This window comes from Eptesicus fuscus, chromosome 14 (assembly GCF_027574615.1).
Source record: "Eptesicus fuscus isolate TK198812 chromosome 14, DD_ASM_mEF_20220401, whole genome shotgun sequence".
In the NCBI taxonomy this organism is placed as follows: Eukaryota; Metazoa; Chordata; class Mammalia; order Chiroptera; family Vespertilionidae; genus Eptesicus; species Eptesicus fuscus.
Window position 1 is genome coordinate 31,343,613 of NC_072486.1, and position 24,218 is coordinate 31,367,830.

At 44.7% G+C, this 24,218-nt stretch overlaps 2 protein-coding genes across 4 annotated transcripts in view; one reads left to right on the plus strand and one right to left on the minus strand.

Annotated features, from left to right (window-relative positions):
* Positions 1-971: 971 nt before the first annotated feature.
* On the plus strand, positions 972-22,937 carry TMEM243 (transmembrane protein 243). Of its 2 annotated transcripts, XR_008558061.1 has the most exons (6): positions 972-1,293; positions 1,719-2,005; positions 19,727-19,777; positions 20,815-20,919; positions 22,322-22,518; positions 22,817-22,937. XR_008558061.1 is itself a non-coding variant. In XM_054725912.1 (5 exons), the coding sequence occupies exons 2-5, from the start codon at positions 1,928-1,930 to the stop codon at positions 22,442-22,444; spliced, it is 357 nt and encodes a 118-aa protein (XP_054581887.1). In that variant the 5' UTR covers positions 972-1,293; positions 1,719-1,927; the 3' UTR covers positions 22,445-22,937. The 2 variants fall into 2 exon arrangements, 1 of the variants encoding a protein (XP_054581887.1); XM_054725912.1 differs by having other exon boundaries at positions 22,322-22,937.
* The window catches only part of DMTF1 (cyclin D binding myb like transcription factor 1), a 50,016-nt gene continuing 44,689 nt past the window's right edge, over positions 18,892-24,218 (minus strand). The window contains exons 18-19 of one of the 2 annotated variants that reach the window (XM_054725911.1): positions 23,967-24,076; positions 18,892-18,957 (exon numbers count right to left, since the gene is read on the minus strand). In XM_054725911.1, the coding sequence (XP_054581886.1) occupies positions 23,967-24,076 (110 nt within the window). In that variant the 3' untranslated portion in view covers positions 18,892-18,957. Of the gene's footprint in view, positions 18,958-23,361; positions 24,077-24,218 lie in introns of those variants that run through there. The other variant, XM_008149490.3, reaches the window with a different exon arrangement.

Consider the following 24,218-nt stretch of genomic DNA (forward strand, 5'->3'; position numbering starts at 1 on the left):
GAAGTTTGATGGTTGCCTGTCTTCAAAGTGTTTGTGAATGAATGTTGCTGAATATGAGTAAAAGGAAGTTATTTGTTGGGCCAATCAACTTTCTAACAGAACTGGGTAAACAATTCTGGGTAAAAATTCCTGTTATAACCAAGTGTCCTGAACAAAGAGATCATTTATAAAACACATAACTGGTAGATCAGATATGCACAATACCTGATTCTAGTCAGTTGTTGCAACTTCCAAACCTACAGCCAGGTGTCCATCCTGTCCTCATCCCTTGTCCTAAACTGTTAAGGGACCACCCAGAATCTTTGCTTGGACTCTCGTTGCCAACATGGGCCCTCCGCGTGCACCCAAATATCGTGAGCGCTTTCTTCAGTCTAGGAGTTGGCGTGTCCAGGGACACTAGCCTGCCTGTGTTGGTGTCGTATGCTTATAAATGACCCACGTGCACAGCGGTGCTATGTTGCTTGCCTAGAAGTGTATCCACCTCCAGTTCTCTGTTCTCTTAAGAAGTGAAGAGGTTGACAGACACGCATTCCCTGTGGCTGCAAACACGCTTAGTCAGCACCTGCTCTGGCAGGATGAGTAGACAAGTCCACGTACCTCGCACTCATCACCTCCCGACTGTTTCTGCGAACCACACAGGCCCCCTATCACAGGCAAAACCAGACATCCATACCCTCAACCAAATTTATCAAGGACCCCGTTCCGTCCTATTGCGCCAACACTGGGGAGGTTGTGTTTTTCAGATGCTTTCAGCCCCATGCAAAGCTGTCCCCAGACACGGTCTCTGCTCCCGTGGCTCGCGCAGACGCTCCAGACTAAGAGGCTCCGAAACGAGCCGCGGGGGAGCCGGCCGTCCCGCGGGGCATCAACCGGCACCTCCAGAACGAACGCTCCGCGGCCAGCGCGTCGCCCCGGCGCGTGGGATTGGCAGCCGCGGCCGTGACGTGGCCTGGGCGGGCCGAGTCGGTTTGCGACAGCGGCGCGGGGTCCCGGCCCGGAGCTCCGAGGGGAACCCGCCGCGCGGCTCCCGGACCGGACCGTGCGCCCGCTCTCCGCCGGCCCGAGAGCTCTCTAGCCGGCCCGCGCGCCCCAGCCTCGGCACCGAGTCCCGCGCGGGTGTGGACGCGGGACCCGCGGCCCCCAGCGCGGCCGGGACTCTCCGGCGGGCGGGCGGGCGGCCGGGGGCGCCGAGGTGTGGCCTGCGGGCGCGGGGCGGGCGCCCCGGAAGGGCGGCCAGTCTGTGCGGGGCTGAGGCGGGATTCTCCGCACGGAGCGCGAGGAGAGCGGCGGAAGGTAATGCAGCCGACGCGGGGATCCGAGCGGCCGGCCTGCCCCCCCCCCCCGCAGCGCTGCGGGAGGCTCCGCTCGGCCACCAACTTCACTTCTCCCGCCGCCGGGAGCTGGGGGCGGGGGCGGGGCGGGGTGCCGGGGCTCGAGGAGGGGGCTCGTAACGAATTCTCCCCGGAAAACTTTCCCCCGGGCCGGGAGGTCTGCGCGCCCGCGGGCTGGGGGCGGGCTGGGAGCGGGCCGGGGGTCGCGGGTGGCCGGGCCGAGGGGGACGCCGAGCGGCCGGGCGAGGAGCGTTGCCCGGCGGCCCGTGCGGCCCGAGCCCGGCCGGCCGGCGCGGCGCTGAGATTTGGGGGGGACGCGGCGCGGCCCGGGCGGGGGCGCCCTGCGGGGAGTCGGCCCCAGGTGTTTCCTTTCACTTCCTTCGGCAGCTGCTGAGGATGCGGCGGCGAGCGGGGCTCGGGCGGAGCGGCCTGGCCCCCCGCGTCTGAGCGCCCGCCGCCGGGACCGCCCGGGCGCCCGGGGCCGGCGATGTGTGCCCCCCGCTGACCAGGCGGCGCGGGGAGCCCGGACCGGAGACTTCGGGCGGGAATGCTGGCTCGGTGCTGAGTGACTTCGGGGAGAGCGAAGAAGCCCCAACATGGAGGACTTTTCTACCAGGACCTACGGCACCAGCGGTCTGGACAACCGGCCGCTGTTCGGGGAGACGTCGGCCAGGGTGAGCGCGGGAAGGGGCTCCTGGCCCGGCGGGGGGGGGGGGGGGGGTTGTGTGTGTGTGTGTCCGTCCGTCCGTCCGTCCGTCCGTCCAGGCGGGCTCCTTGCGCGGCCCCTGGAGGCGCTTGCAGGGAGAAAGCTGGCTCCGCCACCCGCTTCCCCCTCGAGGTGTTTGCCCCGCCACTCGGCTCCCTCTTTGGGGCGGGGGGTGGCCGGGGGGCCCCGGCGGCGGGCGCCGAGGGAAGTTCGCCCAGTTCTGGGCTGTTGGGGCCCTTGAGTGGAGGGCGGAGGTGGGAGGTGTTTGCACACTCGCCGCCGGGGAGCTGACCTTGGAGAGGCTTCCGTGCCTGGTCCCCCCCCCCCCCCCGCCCCTCCCCGGAGGTGCTGCTGAGGACTGTTGGTCCAGGGCCATTAACGGTTCGCTGCCGAGGCGAGAAGTGAGAGTTTCTTGTTGACTTTCCTGCCAGGAAGCGGTCCAGGGTCTCTGGGCCCACCCAAGCCCCATGGCACGTTATTTTAGGCTTTTCCCCAAGTCTGTTTTCTTACAAGCCTCATCCTGTGATGTCCTGGGCCGGGCCAGGAAGAGAGCGCCCTTTCCTGGCCCCAGCGCTCTTCTTCGGAGTCGTTTGGGCAAGATCAGCTTGTTTTTGTGTTTGTTGTTGTTGTTGGTTTCACCTGGGAAGTGGCCTTGGATCCCTGACACATTGCTTTCAGTCTCTCAAAAAGTTGGGTGCACGGGAACCCACATCCTCTTGGGTTTCTCAGCCTGGGCAGGGACAGGATAGGGACCTGCACACCCCGCAGTCTGGGGCGGGGCCCTGAATCTGGAAGCTGCCAGCCTGCTACAAGACCACTACTTTATTTATTTTTTTAAAAAAACTCCATGTGGATTTTGCTTTCTCTTAAAGTGTCTTAAGAAGAAAGTGTTTTAAGCCTGAAGTCGAGGAAGATGCTCCTTGTTTATCTTGTGGCTTTGCATTATTATCGCAGCCCCCGGCGCACCTGGCTTGAGAAGGACGGCTCTAGTCCAGCAGATGTTTCTCTTTCTGCTCACATTATTGAGCATTGTGTGACAGGCCCCGGGGTCCAAGGAGCCCAGCGAGGTGGAGGAAATATGTGAACAATGTGATACCATTAGGTCTGTGTTGTGGACGGGGTATTGAGGGGTCAGAGGGGAAGCTTGGGGAAGACCCTAGGATAGCTTCTCCATTCAGTGTCTGGTGGCCTTGAGCTTTTAGATAGGAATGCCTTTAAACGAGTTTGAAGCGGATTTGGAGCCTGGAGAATGAATGGAGGCAGCTTGTTGCTTGAAGGGATCAGACGGAGAGCATCTGGTGGCCCAGCTGTTTCCCCCATGGGCCTTGGCACACAGATTGGGGTTCTGTGGAATGCAGGTTCTGACCTCATTTAGCCCCATAGCCCTTGAGTACTGAGGTAGATGACTTGGTAATTGACTTGTTGATTGATTGATTATTTATCTTCACCCGAGGCTATTTTTCCCATTGATTTTTAGGGAGAGTGGAAGAGAGGGAAAGTCAGAGAGAACTATCCATGTGAGAGAAACACATCGATTGGTTGCCTCCTGCATGAGCCTGGACCGGGGCCCTGACCCGGGAGGAGCCTGCCACCGAGGTATAGGCCGTTGTCGCAATGGAGCCCAGGACCCTTTGCTCCGCAGGCCGTCGCTCTATCCACTGAGCCAAACCGACTAGGGCTGGACTTGCTAATTTTATCGATACTTAGAAATATTGGTGTTTTCTTGCTTGGGCCTAAATAGTCAATGACTAAGTTTCCTATTGCCTGTGATCCATTTGAAATCCGTCCAAAAACTGCTATTCCAAATATGTCTCTGTTTATTGAATACATTTTAGTCCAAGAGTATATAGCCCTGATATTACTCAGGCTGTTTTAGGCATTTTAACAGTAGATTTAGCTACTCACAGCTCCTTTGATCACCCTCTGTGATTGGATATGGGGGAATTGTACAGAACAGAGACAGGATGGTCTGAGGATGGAGAAGACATGTTGTAAGTAGGTGCTAGGCCTGAAGAAGAAGAGGAACCATCTTCAAAGACAGCAGATGATTGAACTTGAGGACCTGAAGTGGGCGAGGCACAGGAATGGGGCTTCAGCAGTGAAAGGACAGGACACGTCACAGGGTGCAGCCCCGTGCAGGACAGTCACTGATGGAGCAGGTGGATTCCTGGGCCCCGAGAAACCTTCCAGGGGCACTTGCCTCCAGGTGTTCCCAGTGTGCTCTCTCTCAGATGCCAGGACACGGACACAACAGTCACTTCCCAGTGACACTTAATATTCGTGAACTACTACTTTTGAGGAGAAAAATCTAGAAAGGGGAAAACCCACTTCTTGTCATAGTGTGACAGATCTTCTGAGTTCTTATATTTACCTTATAACAACTGACCAGACATACAGCCTCTCAATTCTATTATTTTAACCTTTTGCACTCGGATGTCGAGTGTGACGGTTATTGAATGTATCAATAATTTGAAATATAAAAAAAATCCAAATAAATAAGTTTGTATGAAAAGAAACTCCAGTTTTTTATTCTACTGCCGCACTTTGTAAAATCTGGGGTATTTAAAAAATTAAATCCCGAGTAGAATAAAGGAATCGAGAAAACAAGCGAGTGCAAAGGGTTAAAATTTATTTTTTAATTAGTTTACATGTGATATTGTTCTGTATTAGTTTCAGATGTACAGCAAAGTGGTTAGAAAATCATATACTTTGCAGAGGGGTCCCCCAGCCTGGCCCCGCATCTATTTATCTTGGTGTTATTGACTGTATTCCCTATGTTGTAATCTACATCTCTGTGGCTATTCTGCAGCTACCAATTTGTACTGCTTAATTCCTCAGTTTTAAATCTAGAAAGGACTAGACCTTAACTTTAAGGCAAAGATGACTGAAGCCCACAGAGTAGAGGAGTCTAGAGGGAAACTGTTCTTGCTTAGTGCCAGCAACTGCTAGGATTCAGCTTTCTTTCCTTTGATCCTCAGATTCCTTGGTAAGATGTGTGTTGTTATTCTTGTTAGAACTAAGGAAGCTGAACCACAAAGCAGGTTACCTTTTTCAGTCACACAACTAGTTCTCTGGTTAGGTTTTACCAATGCCCTTTCATGAGTTGACTGGTATAGTACTTCAAAAGCACGGTAGACATTCACCGACTGACCTATTACCCTTTCACAGGAAATTGGTGAAGTGGCCACCCATGGTCATGGAGTGAGTGAAAGCTCGCGAGCCACATGCGGCTCTTTGGCCCATCAATCGTTGTACTGTTGATATTTGGCTCTGTTGACTAATGAGTTTGCCGACCACTGTACTAGGGAATAATAAATATATAACCATTGGGCCCTGAGCAGCGCCCTTCTGGGCAGACCCTGAGGGAACTTCTGCCTTCCTCTGTACTGGCTGCACACAATGATTTCAGGCACTGAACTCCAACTGTATTCACTCTTTAGCATATTTAGGAATAACTTTACAGATAGAGTCATGGAATGAAAGGCAAAAGTAGCCAGTTCTCTATTACTGCATAAATATCTAAGGGATAAGACAAAGAAGGAAAGCTGTTCAGTTTTTCTAAGAAGTAATTCCCTCATTCCTTGATACCTTTGGGATTACATAATGCTAAATGGGCTATCTTATACACCCTGGTCAGAATGTCTCAATGCTTTTTTCATCTTTTTTATCTGTCCCAAGTTCTGGGATAGATTACCTCTCTTTTAGAAAAAAGCAAACCTGGCACAAATGCCGTGGCAATCCAGGATATCTGAGGTTTTTAATGTGCTGTAGCTTCGCATTTTCTAAAGAAGCACTATCCAGTAGAAATATAATGTGAGCCACGCACCTGATTTTAAATGTCCTAGTAGCCATATTAAAAAGTATAAACAGCCCTAGCCGGTTTGGCTCAGTGGATAGAGCATCAGCCTGCGGACTGAAGGGTCCCGGGTTCAATTCCAATCAAGGGCACATGCCCAAGTTGCCGGCTCTATCCCCATTAGGGGGTGTGTAGGACGCAGCCAATTAATGATTCTCTTTCATCATTGATGTTTCTTACGGATGTTTCTATCCCTCCCTTCCTCTCTGAAGTCAATAAAAATATATATTAAAAAAAAAAAGTAAGTGGTTAAGAGCATCGGCCTATGCACAAAAGGGTCACTGGCTCGATTCCCAGGAAAGCGCATGTTCCTGGGTTGCAGGTTTGATCCCAGGTCTGGTTGGGGCGTGTGCAGGAGGCAACTAATCCATGTGTCTCTCCCATACTGATGTTCCCCCTCCCCCATACACTCTCTAAAAATCAATGGAGGATTAACAACAACAAAAATTTTTTAAAGTATAAATAGATAAAATTAGTTTTAACTCCATACATCCAAAATATTTTAATATATAACCAAAATACAGTTGTTTTATTATATAATCAATATAAATGGAAATATATAGTCTTACAACTTTTTTTTCATACTAAGCCTTTGAACTCCGGTGCGTATTTTTCACTTACAGCCTGTCGCAGTGTGGACCGGCCACATTTCAGTGCTCAGTAACCACATGTAGTTAGAGTAGTATTGTATTGGACAGCCCAGTCTGAAAGCAAGTGAATTATTAGTTAGGGTGGTTCCATAGTCTGTGGACTTCTCAGAATATGTTAATATGCTAATTTTCATTGGGACTCGAGTTGGAGAGTAGTGCTTTTTGTACTGTTTTGGTGGCCAAGTCTTTTAGCACTGGCACAATGCCCTACCCAATTCTTATCTCCCCCTCCTACCCAGGAGTATTCAAGGGACACTTTCTAGGGTTTGAAAGTGTTACCAAGGAATCTCCATCCCCTGCTCCTCCTTTCCCTCCCAGAGTGTGAACTAAAACCTGGAGGTATTCCCCCCTCTCTTGCCCAGGGCTACCTTTAGAAGTTTGCTTTAGGACAGGCGTCCTCAAACTACGGCCCGAGGGCCACATGCAGGTGTTTTTGCCGTTTTGTTCTTTTACTTCAAAATAAGATATGTGCAGTGTGCACAGGAATTTGTTCATAGTTTTTTTTTAAACTATAGTCCGGCCCTCCAGCGGTCTGAGGGACAGTGAACTGGCCCCCTGTTTAAACAGTTTGAGGACCCCTGCTTTAGGACAACACACCCCTGGGGTAATCTTTCTATGTGATGGATGGGCATTAAGTTATCCTCGGGGCCTGTAAGGTGGTCTTGATTTCTTGATTTGCTAGCTCACTGCCCAATCATCAGAAATCATGTCAGCCAGTCTAGACTGGTGAACCTAGCAGGGGAAGGAGAGGATGGCTCTGTCTGGGGAGAAATCTAGTGCAGTTGGTGGGAGGTAGTGTAAACCGGTTTGCAGACCAGCCTATTGATTTTCACTAGTCACCAAGTAAGTGATTCATCCTTTAAGAAGGGTGGTGACAGTTATCCCTGTATTCCTACTTGGATGTGATATAAGAAGAGTGAGTGACTTTGGAGGAAGGCACATCACTGGACTCAGGTAATGTTGGACGGGAACCTCTGTGTAGGGGGCAAGGAATTGGGCCCCGAGTCTCAGATTTTTGGTTGCAAGGCAAACGTTCCATGTACCCTTCCCTCCTCTTCCTGTGTGTGTTTTTTTTTTTTTTTTTTTTTTTTTTGTGTGTGTGTGTGTGTGTGTTTTTAAGGTGTAAAACAAGGTTTTTTTTATGATGTGTAGTCCAATTCAAGCAATTCAAACTTGGGGCATTTGGCTTCTGCAAATACTAGTGTAAGTTTAGAGGGCTACTTCTTGCCTTTTGAGGCGTGAAGGGTGTGGGGGTTGCTTGCTTTATTAAGAACAAAGCTGTGGTTCGTATTGTTGTGTCTGCCAGCTGCCTGTTCCCTTGCCCAGTGCCCCAAAGGCTGTTCTCCCAGGGTTTCTAGCTTCTTTCCTTTGACAGAACTTCGGGGCGATCCTCAGAGGAGAGCTAGTCATCCAAGGGACCAGATCAGCTGTCCTCTTGCCTCTCACTTTAGTTGCAGTTTCTTGGGCTGGAGACGCTCTGGGGGTTTGGCTCAGGCATCTGTGTTTTTAGAAAGCTCCTCAGAGGATGCTGGTGCCGAGGGAGGGCTGACATCCCGGATCTCACCCAGGCTCCATGGAAGCCCAGTCCAGGCTGGCACCTTCTCGTGGACCCCTTTCCTTTAGCTGCCTCCCTGTCTTGGCAAATGTTGTTCTCCTTTCTGTAGCGCCCTGTCTTCTCCAAACTTCGGATTCTGCTCAGTCAACTTCCCACCTCAGAACCTTCCTACAACCAGCCTGCAGCCACACTTTGCTCCTACAAGCCTGGCAGTCAGAGGCGCTCCTGCACTTGCTCCTTGTGCTTTGAGGGATTTATATATGGGTTGTCTCTGGACCAGAGTAGACACTCCTGGTGGGGAGGAGGCCGTGCCCTCAGTTCTCCATAGCACGAGGCACAATGCTTTGATTTTATGTGTACTAAGTTTACAGTGAAGTGAGAATTTAGCATCACCAAAAAGTAACCTGCATTCTTGGGAGATCCTGGAACATCAGTAACAGGCGGAAGCTGGTGTTCAGAAAGAAACCTGGAATGCTGATACCAAAACAGGAAGTGGTGCTTCAGGCTCTCCTGCAATTCAGGTCCTCACTCTCCCCTCTCCCTGCTGAGCTTCCGCAAAAAGGCCGGTAGTAGGAATACGTACAGTATTGTATAAAAACACTTACACTGAGGTCTGGCCTTTCATAAGTGGATGGTCTGCTGGGTTTTCTTCTCTGTAGATGGGTTTTCCAGGTCTGTGATAATAGGCTGGATCTACCAAATTGATCTTATTTTTCCCCTTAAGGTCAATCCATAGGCCATGTATAGGTGACCATGTTTAATGAACTGCCATAGGGACATGTGTTTCTGTGGAAATTATGGAATGCATTTGAAATTGGGGCTGCCCTACAAAGTGGGTCCAGGACATAGCACCCACTCAGCTCCCACACATCCCTGAGGAGCCTCATCTCATTGGGAGATGGGCATTAGATGTGGTAGAACTAACACTGACACCATATTGACAACTATTTACCAATCCTCTGTTAATGTCAGTACTCTGTTCTAGACACTTTATGTGTAGTATTTCCTAGTCCTTACAGCAACCCTGCATATTTGACCATTGTGCAAATATGGGAATTCAGGCCTAAAGTTAAGTGACTTTTGCAAGGCAGGCATATGGTAAGAGAATAAGTCATGTGTTATCTCCTAACCTCAGGGTCAAGGCAGGCATATGGTAAGAGAATAAGTCATGTGTTATCTCCTAACCTCAGGGTCCTTTACTACCAACTCTAGGGATCATTTGCCCCTTAAACATGTGGAATAGGTTTGTTTTCTATTGTTGCTGTAATCTGATTTTCATAAATGGTGCTTCAGTGAAAAGAATATATTTCAAGGGCATGTATCTGTGAGAAAGAGAATCTGGCAGGAATGGGTATACAAAAGCATTCACAATGGAAAGATACTTCAAAATGTGAATCTGTGGTATAAGAGAAACATTTAAAAACGTCTGTGTACTTACTGTGTCGAGAGAGAAGTGAGGGGAAAGTTGGTGTTCAGGGCTACACAAAGCCGTGGAGGATGTGGATACACTGAGAGTTCAGAGCGTGAGACTGTCAGGTGTGGGCGGACCTGCATTCTCATAAATCCTTTCTCACGCATCCGCTGGCACCGCTCCGTCTGGCGTTTCTTTGGCAAGCCTCCGAAGGACAGAACCTTTGATCAGAGAAAAGGTGTCCCTCACTCTCCACCCAGTGGGCGCTATCCCTAGGCTTGTCCCTGGTGCCAGCGTGAGGGGAGGCTCCTGCTGAGTCAGAGCCAGGTACCTCTGGGGACCCAGGTTAAACCCACTGGCTCAGCTGGGCCCAAACCTCCTCCCACATCCTCTCGGTAAGTGTGTTCCCAGAGTGCTGCCCTTTAAGCGTGCCACCCGGCCATTTCCAGAGTTTTCCTGACAATTGATTTGGAAGAAGAAAAGGAAAATCATTTCTGAGAATTGGCCTTTTATTTATGGCACGAGAACCCTTATGTTTGATCGGGAAATGAAGAAGTTTGGACGCAAAATTGCAAAATTGTTGGATGTGGCTCAAGGGTGTGAATCACTCCTTGTAGGCTAACAAAGGTGGGAAGGAAGGTCATGCCCTTTGGACATGTCCAACATGCTGACTAGATTGCTTTCCTTCTCTCCCCCTCACAAGACGGTCACTGTCTTCAGTGACCCGAAGAACATGTGGGCTAGAGATAATAAGGGCTAGGGATAATAAGTACTGAATTTAAAGGGATGAACCCTTTAATAAAAGGATGAGCCAAGTGCCAGGGAGCATGAAGAAGGGAGTAATTCTCCAGGAGACATCAGATCAGAGGGTTTTTGAATCTTAGACCTAGAAGCTGGACATAAGACTTAACAAGAGGAGGTGACCAGAAGTCCCACACAGGAGGTCCAGCTTGTGTCAAAGGGGTAGGAGCTGGAAAGCACAGGAAGTGGCCAGGGGCTGTGATGGTTCCACTGTGACTGGACTCTTGAACTGAGGCAAGGTCAGAGGAAGGGCGGGGCTGGGTGGAGAGCCTTGAATGCTGTGCTAAGGAGTATGATTTTCTTCTGGAGGCTTTAGGTTGTTCACTGTGCATGTACATTTTTTTTACTCAATTATTCATTGTTATGAATACCTCATCTCAGGAAATGTCCTTTGTGCTGGATAGTATATCTTTTCTCATGGAGCATAGATGTACTGCAGGGAAGATAGGCATTAAACAAATCTTTGTTTTTCTTTCTCTTATTAATAAGCTTCAGTCATCCTAGCCTTTTTTTTTTTTAAAGTAGTATTTAAAAAATATGCCTTCCTTCCTTCCTTCCTTCCTTCCTTCCTTCCTTCCTTCCTTCCTTCCTTCCTTCCGACAGATAGAAAACATCTTAGATCGGCTGCTTCCTGCATGCTCCCTTCTGGGGATTGAGCATGCAATCTGGGCATGTGCCTGAGATCAGGAATTGAACCAGTGACCTCTTGGTGCAAGGGTCAATGCTCAACCACTGAGCCATACCAGCTGGGCCTGGCCTTCTTTTTTTCCTTTTAATTCCCAGGCTCACTTCTGCCTCCGGGCCTTGGCACTGCAAGATCCTTCTCTCAGGTCATTACATGTTTCATTTATTTTTCTTATAAAGGCCCCTGCTCAAATGTCATATCATCAGAGGAAATTCTTTTGACTAAAACTGAGCCCCCAATTTCCACCCTGGTTACTCTTCTTTGACCTTGTTTTATTGTCTTCCTAACTTCCTAACACTTAGCATGTGAAAAAAAGTGGAGAATGAATGCTTAGCATCCAAGTTGGAAACAGGATGGATAGAAGGCTCTTCTAATGTTGAGGCAGTTGAAGTTTTTGAGGCCAAAACTCCATGAAGGAAGAAATTCAATGTAGAGATGAAGTCAGAGATAATTAATTGAGCCAGAGAATGGGTACAGGATTGGTAGAGAAACTGATCACCTGCTGGTCCTCTTCAAGCCGGAAGGAATGAAAATAGGGGAGGAGTTTTCCTCTTTTTTTGTGGCCTTTTGTGTGTGTAAGAATTTCTGCTGCTGTATAGTCTTCGAGAGTGGTACCAGGAACCTCTTTGAGGTAGAGCTTCTAACTACTTTCTTGAAAGAGACAGAGTCAACCCAAAATAAAAGGCCATGGAAAAACAGTGAAAGCTCAGCCCAAAACATGAATTTATGGTAAACTCAGTTAGTTTGTTCTTTTAGCTAACATTTGAGCATCTAGTCTATGCTGGCACTGTGATTGGCCGAGGGAAATGACCAGTGCCACTTTCCACCAATACGGTGACACCTTTGTACATTCAGAAGAACATTATCTGCACTCTGGGTAGTGGCAGCTCTGCTCTCTCAGTCGCATGGCAGACATGGCCCTTAGCCTCCAGGACCCTTATAGTGCAGAGGAGGCGGCTGACGAGTAAACTGGGAGTTAAGTTAGGACCGTCTGAAGGTTTCACAGCAAGGCTTCACCCCAGCACAGAAGCAACTGGGGTGTTGAGGGTGACTCGGGGCTGGGTTTTCAAAGCATCCAAAGCAGATGAGCATAGCCACCAGGAAGCCTTCTGTGCATTGCTGAAACTGCTGACTCCACGGTCAGAGATTGGTAGGGAGGCCCTCCGGTCAGAGGTTGGGATGATGTAGTCAGTGGATGTGGGTGAAGTCCAGATTGAGGCAGTAGAGCAGAGGGTTGGAGGAAGAGGGGTGTGGCAAAGCAGGCGCTGAAATAATTGAGGTAACTGAGAAGAAGGGAAGAAGTTGGCATGAGACTGCCTGGGCACATATGTTTCAGAAACTTGAGGATGTTTTATTCTATTCCAGCTGCTCCAACAGAATACCATAGACTAGTATTTCTCTTGTGGTTCTGGATGCTGGGAGTCTGAGGTCAGGTGCCTGCAGGGCTGGGTGAAGGCCCTCTTCTGGGTTGGAGACTTCTGAGTGTATTCTCACGTGGCAGTAGGGGCTAGGGAGCTCTCCGGAGCCTTTTATTTTTTAAATAAGGGCACTAATCCCATTTATGAGGCCTCCACCCTCATGACCTAAGCACCTCCTTCTTAATACTGTCACATTGAGCCTTATATGAATTTGGGAGGGGGGGAACACAAACATTCACACCATAGCAGAGGATATTACTGAAATTACCCTGTCAGCCTGGCCTGGGGAGCAGGGAGTGCCTTGCCCCCCACTTCTGGCCCCGTGAATGTGGGATGAGCTGTGGGTAGCAGGGCTCTGTTGGGGAGAATGTTCAGAGACAGACAGCAAGGGAAATCCAGCATGGGAGAATGCTATAGTCCCAGAAACAGGGTGCTCACATGGCACAGACTTTCAGGGTCGGGGTGGGGTGACTGACAGGACTTGCAGGGGTGGAGTGTAAAGACTGACCCTGTAGGACTGAGAACACCTGGAGAGGGAATGTGGGTCTATAGGGCTACCTGTGATGTTGTCTGAAGAGAAGGACTTTTATGGAGTCCCAGAGAAAGATGTACAGTAAAACCTTGATATAAAGGACTAATTCAGTCAAGGGGGTTTCCATTAAAGCTGAAAGTCCCTTATATAATAAAGTAGGTTTTTTGAATGCCTATGTTAAAAATTTGACAAATTAGTTGTAGATATAGTTGTGTAATTAAAATTAAGTATTTATGGCAGTTTTAATTTCACAGAAAAGTTTTCTCTATGTATTATTGTAATTTTAAATTTATACTGAATAGGTCTAGTAAATGTGTGCATTTACCAGTCACTGCGAGTAAACAAATGCACATGGCTGGGGCGTGGCTTAGCATCACGTGGGAACATCACCTGCACCTGTTAAAACTGCTTCAGAAAGTCACATCCCGTGACAACAGAACCGATGCGATGTGATAATGTGCTAATCATTCACTGAACATTGTTTACAAGTGGTGACTTTTGGATTTAAATATGGATATAGTTGTAAATATGTAATATTTATGTCAGCAAAAAATTAGGTGTTTTTTCAACATATGGCCTATTTGCTAAAATATGTTAAAAATAACAGGGAATTAATAACAAAAAATTCCCTGTTAATTTAATTATTAGGCACACCTTGGTTAAAAGCCTTTTAAAATTGACAGGGTGTTAATTTTCACATATGACATACGGGCTGGAAATTTTGTCCGTTAAATCTGAAGTCCTGTAACACCAAAAATGGAGCTCTCATTGTTAACCCTTCCCCACCTTCTCTCTGGAGTGCGGAGGGAATGTCTTTGTGGCATTGTCCATGCGGGGTTTTTCTCTTCTGCGAGGGTTCTCTGTTTTGCTCCGCTTCTCCCGGGCGTGAAGACGAGCTCCTCAGCAGGAGTGCCGTCACGCCTCTGGCACCCGTGCTGGTCCTGCTGTAGCAGAGCCCTCGTAACTGGGCTTGTGCGCAGGCTGGTTTCCTATGGGTAATTCCCATGGAGTCAGTGGAGCCTAGCCTGGAGCCTCCATTGGATGTGGGCCTTCGTGGCTGGCAAAGACATGTCCTTTTGGGCAACAGGACCAGGCCTAGCCTCTGTGCTGCTGGGTGTCCCTCATGGAGCAGCAAGGCCACTCACTGTTCTGAGGAAGGTGAGTGAGGGGAGCAGCCTGTGTTGTGAGAGGCACTGTAGGAAAATGCTGTCTGTGAATCCTCTAGTTCACCGTCTTCACAGCGCGAGTGCCAGCAGTGTGCCACTATCTAGGAAGGAAAACAGTAGGCTGTCTTCCCCAACCTCAGTGAACCGCCAGTCCTCATTGAAGAGACAGGCAATACCTTTTATTTTGGTGCAAGAAGTGTAACGTGGGTAATGTGATCCTGGAGCCCTGAGACAGGAACATCTCACGTCCTGAGGGTGGGGCCAGAGGAAGGTGCCCAGGAGGTGATGTTTGAGTTGAGCTCTGAAGGATGAGCGGTCACATTGGGAGTGTGGCATGTCAGCCATCCCACCACCACCCACACCTTACTCCTTTGGGAACATGATGCCTTTGGCTTTTCTACGGGTCAATATAAGAAATTATTATGGATGAAGTAGCTGCATGTTCTGTCCTCGTATTTGCATAGACCCAGGCAACAAACTCTGCGTAGACCCAAGGGAAGTTTGCCTCTTGTGACCCAGCATGCTTGCTTTTGTTAGTGAAAACTTATAAACCCCCTTGAATTTCCCACTTGGCTGCCAGGAATCTTCCTACTAACATTTAAACTTAAAGCAGAAAAGTTTTCTTTAGTGAAATTCTTTCCTGTAAACTCTTCTTTTCATTCCTAAAACCCCTTTAGAAATTATTTCTTGCTCTTTTTATTGTTGCTTAAATGGGTTAAGAGTTTTACTGGAGTAGCACAAGTCCTTAAGTCCATTTGGAAGCAGGCAGAACATAAATTGCTGTGGAAATAGAAGGTCAAACATGATATGACTCTTCTTAGCATTTCAAACTGTCTACTAGGATGTTTCCAGGTTGCTGAGGACAGTTGCCAGGTTTGGTTATTTGGGATGTTATTGCCCATTTCCTTCCAGGGCTATCATTAAACAGCTGAGCATTTGAAACAGTTTGGGGTTCGCTGTCTTGTAGCAAGATGCTGGCTAATGACTGACCAAGCAAGATTGGGTGGGGGTGCTTCTACTTTTTGATAACTGGGGAGTTGGCCTTCTACTCTGGCCCAAGTGGTGATAGATGATCCTGAGCCATAAATTGAAGCAGGAAGGGACCAGAGATCATTTGATTTGATAGACCCAAATGGGTTAAGGCAGTGGTCGGCAAACTCATTAGTCAACAGAGCCAAATATCAACAGTACAACGATTGAAATTTCCTTTGAGAGCCAAATTTTTTAAACTTAAACTTCTTCTCATGCCACTTCTTCAAAATAGACTCGCCCAGACTGTGGTATTTTGTGGAAGAGCCACACTTAAGGGGCCAAAGAGCTGCATGTGGCTCGTGAGCTGCAGTTTGCCAACCACGGGGTTAAGGGATCCTTTTCAAGTTACACAACTAGCCTTGGCAGAACTCCATGAAAACCTTGGTCTTTTGACTCTAATTTCAGGGACCACTTGTATTGGTGTAAGGATCCTTAGACCTTTGAACTGCTCGCTAGGCTTGCATTTTGCATAAAGCATTGGATAGGAGACCTTACCATTACCTGTGTCATTGAATCTAGCTACCCGTTGGTAAATGGAGGTAAGGTGTTCCTTACTTGCTGGACAGGTAGAAGCCATTTGCATGTATGTCTATTTTTTTCTTCTTCCCCATTTCAAAGGAAGATGAAGATGTGGCTCCTACTCCTCCTGCTCTTCCCTCCCTGACGGCCAAGGAACCTCACTTCCTTTCTCCTAAGTGCCTTCTGGCGCTCTGGATAGTATAAACTTCCTGAAGGTAGAGACAGTTTTATTCATTGTTGTGTGTTTGCGTCTGGAATATAGGTGGATTTTTCTTTTATTGAAATATAATTGAGATAATGTTTAAATAAACAAATAACTTGTTATATATCAGAATCCTTCTCAAGACTGTACATGAGAATTTTTATGTTCATGTGCTCATATCTGCATGCATATGAGTTAAGACTCGTTCTCAACCTGTTGTCGAGTATTTGTCTTTGGGAAGGACATCCTGATTCCCTATCCTCTCCTCTCTGCAGGTAAGGATCAAGGCTGGTTTTGATCCTGTCAACCTTCCTTGGGGAGTGAAAATAAGCAACAGTATCAAGTTTAAGGCTCTGGGAAGGGAGAATGGTTTTGGTAGATGGAAAAAGGTAATAAAACTGGGGAGGAGATAGCACTAGTTTCTGTGAGAAATTAAAATAATAGGGACTAGCTATACTAGTGGAAATAATCTGAGTTTCAGTTCATTCCATAACAGCAAAGATTAAATTCAGTAGTCTTTTCCCCCCAAGTACTCTATTTCTGATTTGGAGCCTATCAATTCTAAAACTCCTGAAATACTAATTAATTGGCTGTTTAGTTATTCTCTATTCTTTAATCTTTGTAGATTGGGAGCTAGGGGAGCTAGTAAAGCCCTGAAAAACAATCTCTGGGCCCAGGGAAAGGTCTCTCACCTTTGACTTGGACCTAATCAGTGTTCACAATGGTTTCATTTAGAATCTAAACTTTAGAGCAGTGCTTCTTAAAATTTTAAATGTGCACAAAAGTCACCTGAGGAGTTGGCAAAATGCAGATTCTGATTCAGTGGGTCTGGAGTAAGGCCCAGTATTCTGCATTTCTCACAGGCTCTCAGCTGGGGCCGGTATTGCTGGCCCACAGAACACACTTTGTGTAGCAAGCATTTAGAAGAAAGCCGAAGAGTGAGAGGTCGTCCAAAGTTAACTGTTTTTTTGGCCTGTACTCATGGTTACTTTGATAGCAGAAGGTCTGAATCCAAGGTCTTGGCTTGGAGAAAGAATACCCTTGTGAGAAACTCTCCTGCCCTTTGCCAAATAGTTCATCCCATCTTGGGAGTCCAGAGAGACTGCGTTGTAACAATAGAGTAACCAGTATTCATGTAGATGACTCAGCGTTCCATTTGGTGAACTGTCTAGAAGGCAAGTAGGGTAGTAGTCATTAGTTTAGATATATTTTCATGAGTGATTAAAACCAGTTAGGCTTACATGGATAAGTCCGACAATCTGAAAAAAAAAAATCACTTATGAGGAACTCTTCATTCCTGGAAGATAAAACACTTCACGGTAATAACACTTTATGGTAATACCTTGCCAATAGGCTTTTTGAGGTGTTAACTGCCACTTGGTATCTTTGTCTAGACCAGCAGTAGCATTCTAGGTTGCTCTTCCAGTGAGGAGGATAAGTGGAATCTGCTCTGTTGGCATTGAATCCTGTCTTCATCACTCATTGTTATTGAGAACTTGGGCAAGTTTTCAATTTCCCTGAGCCTGTTTTATTCTCAAAATACCATTTCATCCCAAGACTTTTAGAAAAGATATGCAAAAACTTTTGGCATAGTTACTATTCCTCACCATTATCCCCTTCCCCCAACACACACACACACACACACACACACACACACACACACACACACACACACACTCTCTCTCTCTCTCTCTCTCTCTCTCTCTCACACACACACACACACACACACACACACACACACACACACACACACACTTTGATCCTGGTTGGCAGCTTGCTGTTTGGAGATGATTATTCTTGGCTACCTCTCACCTGAACATCTTCACTGGCCTCTTTCTGTTGGTAAGAGGAATGTCGGCAGGTATGCAGACTTCCTTAAGCTTTTGCAAATCTCTGGAGATTATAAAGAGATGAGAGCAGATACTCTTGACTTCTCAGCATAGATCATAAGTTTAGATGAACCTTTTTCACAAGGTAGAATGGTAATAGACTATATACACATTTATGTTAAACACACACATATTTAAAATTTGTGTTGTGTGGGAATAGTGACCAGTCATTAGCCCCTGGGTCTCTTCTCTAAGGATGGTCGGCATTCCAGGCTACTATGTGTTGTGTAGGCTCCTCTAGCTGAGGCGGTGTAAGATTTGGTCTGAGCCTTCCTAGGTTAGAAGGGGTGTGGCAGGTATTCAGTGTCCTTTGTACCATGCCACACGGATTTGCACTGGCCTTGGTCTGGACAGTGGTTTGTCCTTGGTTAGATCAGGCACACCCCATATAACTCTTGGCTTTCTTTCACTCTTGCCTCCCAGCTCTGCCTGCCTCTTAACTTTGGATTCTTATTTTTCACTATGAAATGAGTGTTTAGTTGCTGTTCTGTGCTGGTTCCTATACCCTTCCCATCTCTGAGCTTTTGTTGATTCCATATCCTGCTGTTCTTTGCTAAAACTTTACCAAGACAACAGATTGCTCAGCTTTCTCAGAAATAAGACGGCTTGATTTTATTGGCCTTATAGTAGTGTTTGCTCATCAGGTCTTAAGTCCTTATGACCTTATTCTGTAAGCTCTACAAATAACTTCTGTAATTTAATACATATATATGGTCTGCATAATTAATATTAGTAACATATGTATGTGAAGTATTTAACTTTTTTAAGTCCCCATAAATGAAGCTAAATCTAGTCAGAGGCCCTAATTTCGAAGTTGCTTCTAACTTGCTGCGTGACTTTAGGCAATATTTAACCACACTCACTGGGCCTAAATGTACCTTAACCTGTAAAGTTAAGATTGGATTCGACCAGGTTTTGAAACCATTGTGGTTTGGTGGGGTAAGGATGGGAAAGACAAGGCAGTCAGGGGTTTATATACTGAAGACTTTTCCCCATTTAGTAAGTTGGAAAAAAACTCATGCTGGCACTTGACATCACTCCAGTCCGGTTCTTTTCACCGAGGATCTGGGCTGGCCATCCCAGGGCTCCTGTCTCTGCTCCTGCTCCTACTGTTCTAGCAGCACAGATTTTTTGTAAGCCTCAGTGTTCCCCATTGAATCCTTCTCCATCTTCAAAAGACTTGAATGTAAAAAAATGTCCTATCCTGTGGATGAAATGGGGCCATATGTTAAACCTGACAATCTCAGGAGGCCTGTGTGGTGGCGTTACAAACATAGGATGGTCTGAAATTAAAACTTTTAATTAAAAGCAGTTTATGGTGGGTAGTCTTGTCCTAGGCTAAAAAAACCTCCCCAGACAAAGGTCAGTTTTCACCTTCACCAATAAGCCTGTTGGTGTTTTTTTTTCATCTATAACAACATACCTTTGGAATGTCCAAGTAATTTCCTTTTTCCAGACCCCTCAAAGCAGAGGCACCACTCTGTGGAGACCACAAATCCCTCATTGTTAAGTGTTGACTGTTAACCATCTATCATTTTACTTTTTATACAATCCCAGAGGTTTCCCTGCTTTGCTTTCTCCTGCCTCCCTAATCTGTCACAAGTAGATTTCATGTAACCCACTTATAGCTTCTCTTTTGATTGTAATGTATAAATTAAGGTGCAAAACTGGCATTCTCTGGAGCATTTTCTTAATCTGTTGAGATTTTGCTTCCTGGCAATTATCAATTTGGCTCAAATAAACTCACAAAAATTCCCTATAGGTTTGAATATTTCTTATATTGACATCCCAGTCTTCCCAGAGTACCTTTTCTACACTTTGGTGGCAGAGTACACTTTGCCTTTCTGGCAATTATGTATGTGTAGAGAGGGGCAGGATCTTTGTTTCTTCATTCTAATCATGCAGTGCCTAGTGTACTTTTCTGAAAGTGCTACAGATCTACCACATGGCTCAAAAACTCTTTTCTCTTTCAGGATCGAATCATCAATTTAGTTGTTGGCATCTTAACATCCTTATTGATTCTAGTAAGTATCTTTATTTTGTGTCTCACCCAGGCTCTTAGCCAACGTTTTAAAAACTTTAGTATTGTGGTTCAATGAACTCTTCAAAAAAAAATACTTAAAAGGGGCCAGCATATCAGCACATGAAACATTCCAGTCATAATTACATTAAGACTTTTCAATTCTATTACCACTGAAAATTGCAATTAGTAACTCGAGTAGCTAAATTGGCTTCCACCTGCATACATAGTTGAATATGTGAAATAGTACAAGTCAAATAACTTATTTTTCTGAGTTTGCCTAGTAAATAAGTAACGTGTCAGTGTCTACCAGCAACTCCCTTCTGTACATACAGTATCCAAAAGGTCCTCACTTTTTTTGCTAATATCTTAAGTTTACTTTGTTCCTTAAAGCACATTCATCATATTTTGGGTTAAAAATATTTGGTCATATTATGCAACCTGTATAATATAGGTTGGTAGTATCACAATAAAATAAAAAACAAAGCTATTTCCCATAGTCTGAGAGTGACATTTCTGTGGCGCATATTCATTAAATGAAAGAAAACTTTAGGCAATTTGTTAACAAGGTTTCTTAATAAAAAAAAGAATAGGTATATTGCTGTATCTATGGTAGAAACAGATCTCCATGGGGCATTAGAAATCCCTTTCAGTATTTTTCATAATATTAAGCAAAAACAGTTATGGTTATATTTTTTTGTTGGGAGTATTCTAAGTAACAAAAAGGTTAGAACTTTTCCCAATGTAATTATTGATCCTAGGAATGAGGCTAAAATGCTTTTTAATCTTTGTTAATGAAGAGATTATTTTGAGGTTAGCTAGTTATACTGCTCTTTGTTTTGTCACCTTTCATAAAGGAGGAAAGTTAGAAAGAGGAAGTACTAAATGAAGTAACAGTCAAGCAAGTATTTTATTAAACATTACATTAAATTAACATTTCATAAGGCAAATCTGGTGATAAATATCATTTTACAATGTGAAGTATGTTATATTACATTGTCTAACCAAATTACTCCTAAGGCCTAATTTCTCTTCATACAGGTAACGCTGATCAGTGCTTTTGTTTTCCCTCAACCACCTCCCAAACCATTGAATATATTTTTTGCTGTCTGCATCTCTTTGAGTACTATTACTGCCTGCATACTTGTGAGTACTGTTTAGAATTGAAATTGAGTATCCTGAAGGGCTGAAGGGTGCTGTACCTGGACAAATTCCCAGCTCTGGGTCTATCTGAAAGGGTATCTCTAATTACAACCCCACCATCCCAAGGATGTCAGAATTCTCAATATTAATTGCAGGGTTTTCTTTTTTAATCTGAATTTCTTTTCTCTTAAATCCCAAAGTTGTAACCTTAAAGGGAAACTTCCCTTGGTGCTAAAAAATGGGAAAAAAAGAAATACTTAAAAAGACTTAGGTGGCCAAAGATTTGTTGTACTTGACTTAATTCATCTTCCTTCAAGAACTGCATACTGGGCTCAACAGGCTTTGGGAAAGGCCATTACTGCTCTTATGGGAAGAGATACAGCACTAGCTGTATTTGCATTTATTTCTAATAATTAAAAAGTCTGTTTTAATTTCTGTGCTTACCTACCCAAATGAAAGTAATTCTCCAGGGGAACCCAGAGCTGCAGTTGTACTTGTCACTACAGTTTCAATTTTACTACAAAGCTTTTCTTTTAGGTGAGAAATAAAGATGGTGGTAGGCCTCAGTTGGGTATTTGCCAAGTGTTCATTCATTCATTAGTTGGTTATTGTTTCATTTCCGTTGATAAGAGGCAGAATCAACACAGTAAACCCCTTAAGAGTATTTGTTTTGACTCACATAGGGCTTGAATCATAATAGCAATATGCTCATTTGACTTAAGATTAAACAGGATCTCCAAACTTCCAATGCACCGATTCTGCTGTCCTATGATCTGAGGGGAGGACTGGCCACCTCACTTTAGGAGCCTTTGGAACAAAGCTACCAGAGATGCTCTCTTCCCACCCCCAGACTAAAGCCAGAAGTGACTAACAGTAATTTAGTTTAAACCAAATACATGCATATGTAAGCCCAATTTTGTACTGGCAGCCTGAATTATATATAAATTAAAAAGTTGTTGCCCCTTCCAGTACCTAAAGGAACTGTATCTTTTATTCAAATAATGAAGGGGTGGGGAAAGATAGGTTTAATTGTTTGTATGGAAAATATACAAAAGAATAAACTCTGGCATACTCTTAACTGCAAACCTACTTTTGCCCACCCTGTATTTAAAACTTCCAAAAGGTACACATTTTTGAATGCTTGCCAAATGATTGGTGGATGCTCTTGGTTTGAGCATAGAACAATGTTAACTGAGCAAACAGGAACAGTATGATTTTGGATGCGGAAACTTAGTAGTACTACTTGAATGATAAAGAATAAGAATTAAATTATGGCTGCATTAAGTCTCAGGAATGTAGATTAATACAAAATTGGTCTCATCCAGGGGAAAAATAATTAGTTGTATTTTAAATACTTGAACCAATGGCTATTACTTAAATTTTTATTTAATTCTTCTTCTTTTAGATCTACTGGTATCGACAAGGAGACTTAGAACCGAAATTTAGAAACCTAATTTACTATATCTTATTTTCTATCACCATGTTATGTATATGTGCGAACCTGTACTTCCATGATGTGGGAAAGTGAGGCTGCCAAGGAGAAAATACTTACCAGGTCTCTTCAAAGCTATACATTAGGACTGTGAATAAAAGCTGGATAAGGTATGCTGAAGAATCTCCTGCACAAGTCTGATACATGATTTTCATGTTAATTGTAAATCTAAATCCCCTCTTGCAGGGGAGACATTATATAGATCACTTTGCTTTTTTAAGGAGCTGATGTTGCACTTAAACATTCCAACCCTTAAAGCTCAAACAGCACAAGTGATTTTCACTTTTGAAATTGAAATTTTTTATAATGTAATGGCATGGCGAAAGGCTATGTAACAATCAATCTTGCATTTTAAGACAAATATTCTTTTATTTCTGTTAAACTGAATATACAATTATTGTTCCCTAGGCAACCAACTCTTGCTTAAAACTACAATTTGTTTTCACATTAACAAAACAGAGACGGGTGAAAAGACAATTTGATTGTGAAGATCTAATTACAATAATAAATAAAATAATTTATACAAGGTTGTTTTTTTTTTGTTTACTTTTCTATAGAGTCATATATGTTAAAGCTTTAAGAGGCTAGTTTTGGTTTAACCTTCTCTAGTACAGGAATGACTCTTGATTTGTTTCATTTCATTACAGAAGCAAATTTTGTTTTTTAAAATTGCCCGAGAGGGAGAAATTTTATCACACCCTCACCAGCTAATGCACTAAGTGAACAGCAAACTCTGATACCTTCCTTAATTATTTTCTGGGTACTTTATATTGCAAAATATGTAAGAAATGGCCATAGTATAGGACAGGGAACTTCCTTCCCATTTCATTTTACTTCAAAGTGCTAATTTTGTAAACTGATGACAGTGGGTTCTGAAGAAGTGAAAACTGAGTTTTGACACAACCATTATCCATAGTCCCTTTAAAGTAATAATAAAAAAAAACCTGTAGTGAATATTTTTATCTTTTAATGCTTTCTTCTCTACCCAGCTTGAATCAGCTCCCAATGCCAGCAATCAGTAAAACCAAAGGAAACTGCAGCACAATCACCTCCTAGGTCTGTGTCCTTGTATGCTGGTCAGTCTTGTATGATTATCAAAAAGCTAATGATAATCTTTTTGAAGGAGGTCACTGGTAACTCCAGACCATGTTGATGAAATATAAACAGGCTTACTTGGGACTAGACAGAGATTCATATCTGATCATCAGAGATGAATATTACACCATTTTAAAAACACAGTAGTTAAACTTTGGTAATTCAAAACTCTTCTCAGTGGCTGAAGTGAATGTAATTCCCTGCTAACAGATGGCACTTACCACAGGGATCTATGTATTTAAGACCTCCCATACTATACTTCCCTAAGACTAGACCTCAGATGATGTATTTAAAGGAGGTAAAAAGTCATAGCAGCAACACTATTCGTGGCTTACGCACTGTATGTATTTAAAAGCCAGAGGAATGGTAAGTTAAGCCTCTTGGGGATTTCTCCTATTTCTTTGGGGATGTTGTAATTAACAGTGTGGCTTCTTTGCCTGAACTACCTGTTTCTAAGAATTACCTAATGACAGTTTACCAAATCTTCAACATCCTTTGAATCTTCTGAAATAGGACTGCCCAAAGATGACCCAATGATATTTGATTCTTCTCGATGATGTTGGAATATGGGATCTGTAATGAGTTAAATTTCAAATTAGTCTTAAATGTATATAACATATATTTCCTAATCCATGTCAAGAATCTAGAGTAAGTATTCTACCAAAGTGCAAAATTTAACAAGAAGACTAATCTTTATTGTTGGATCAAGAAAGAC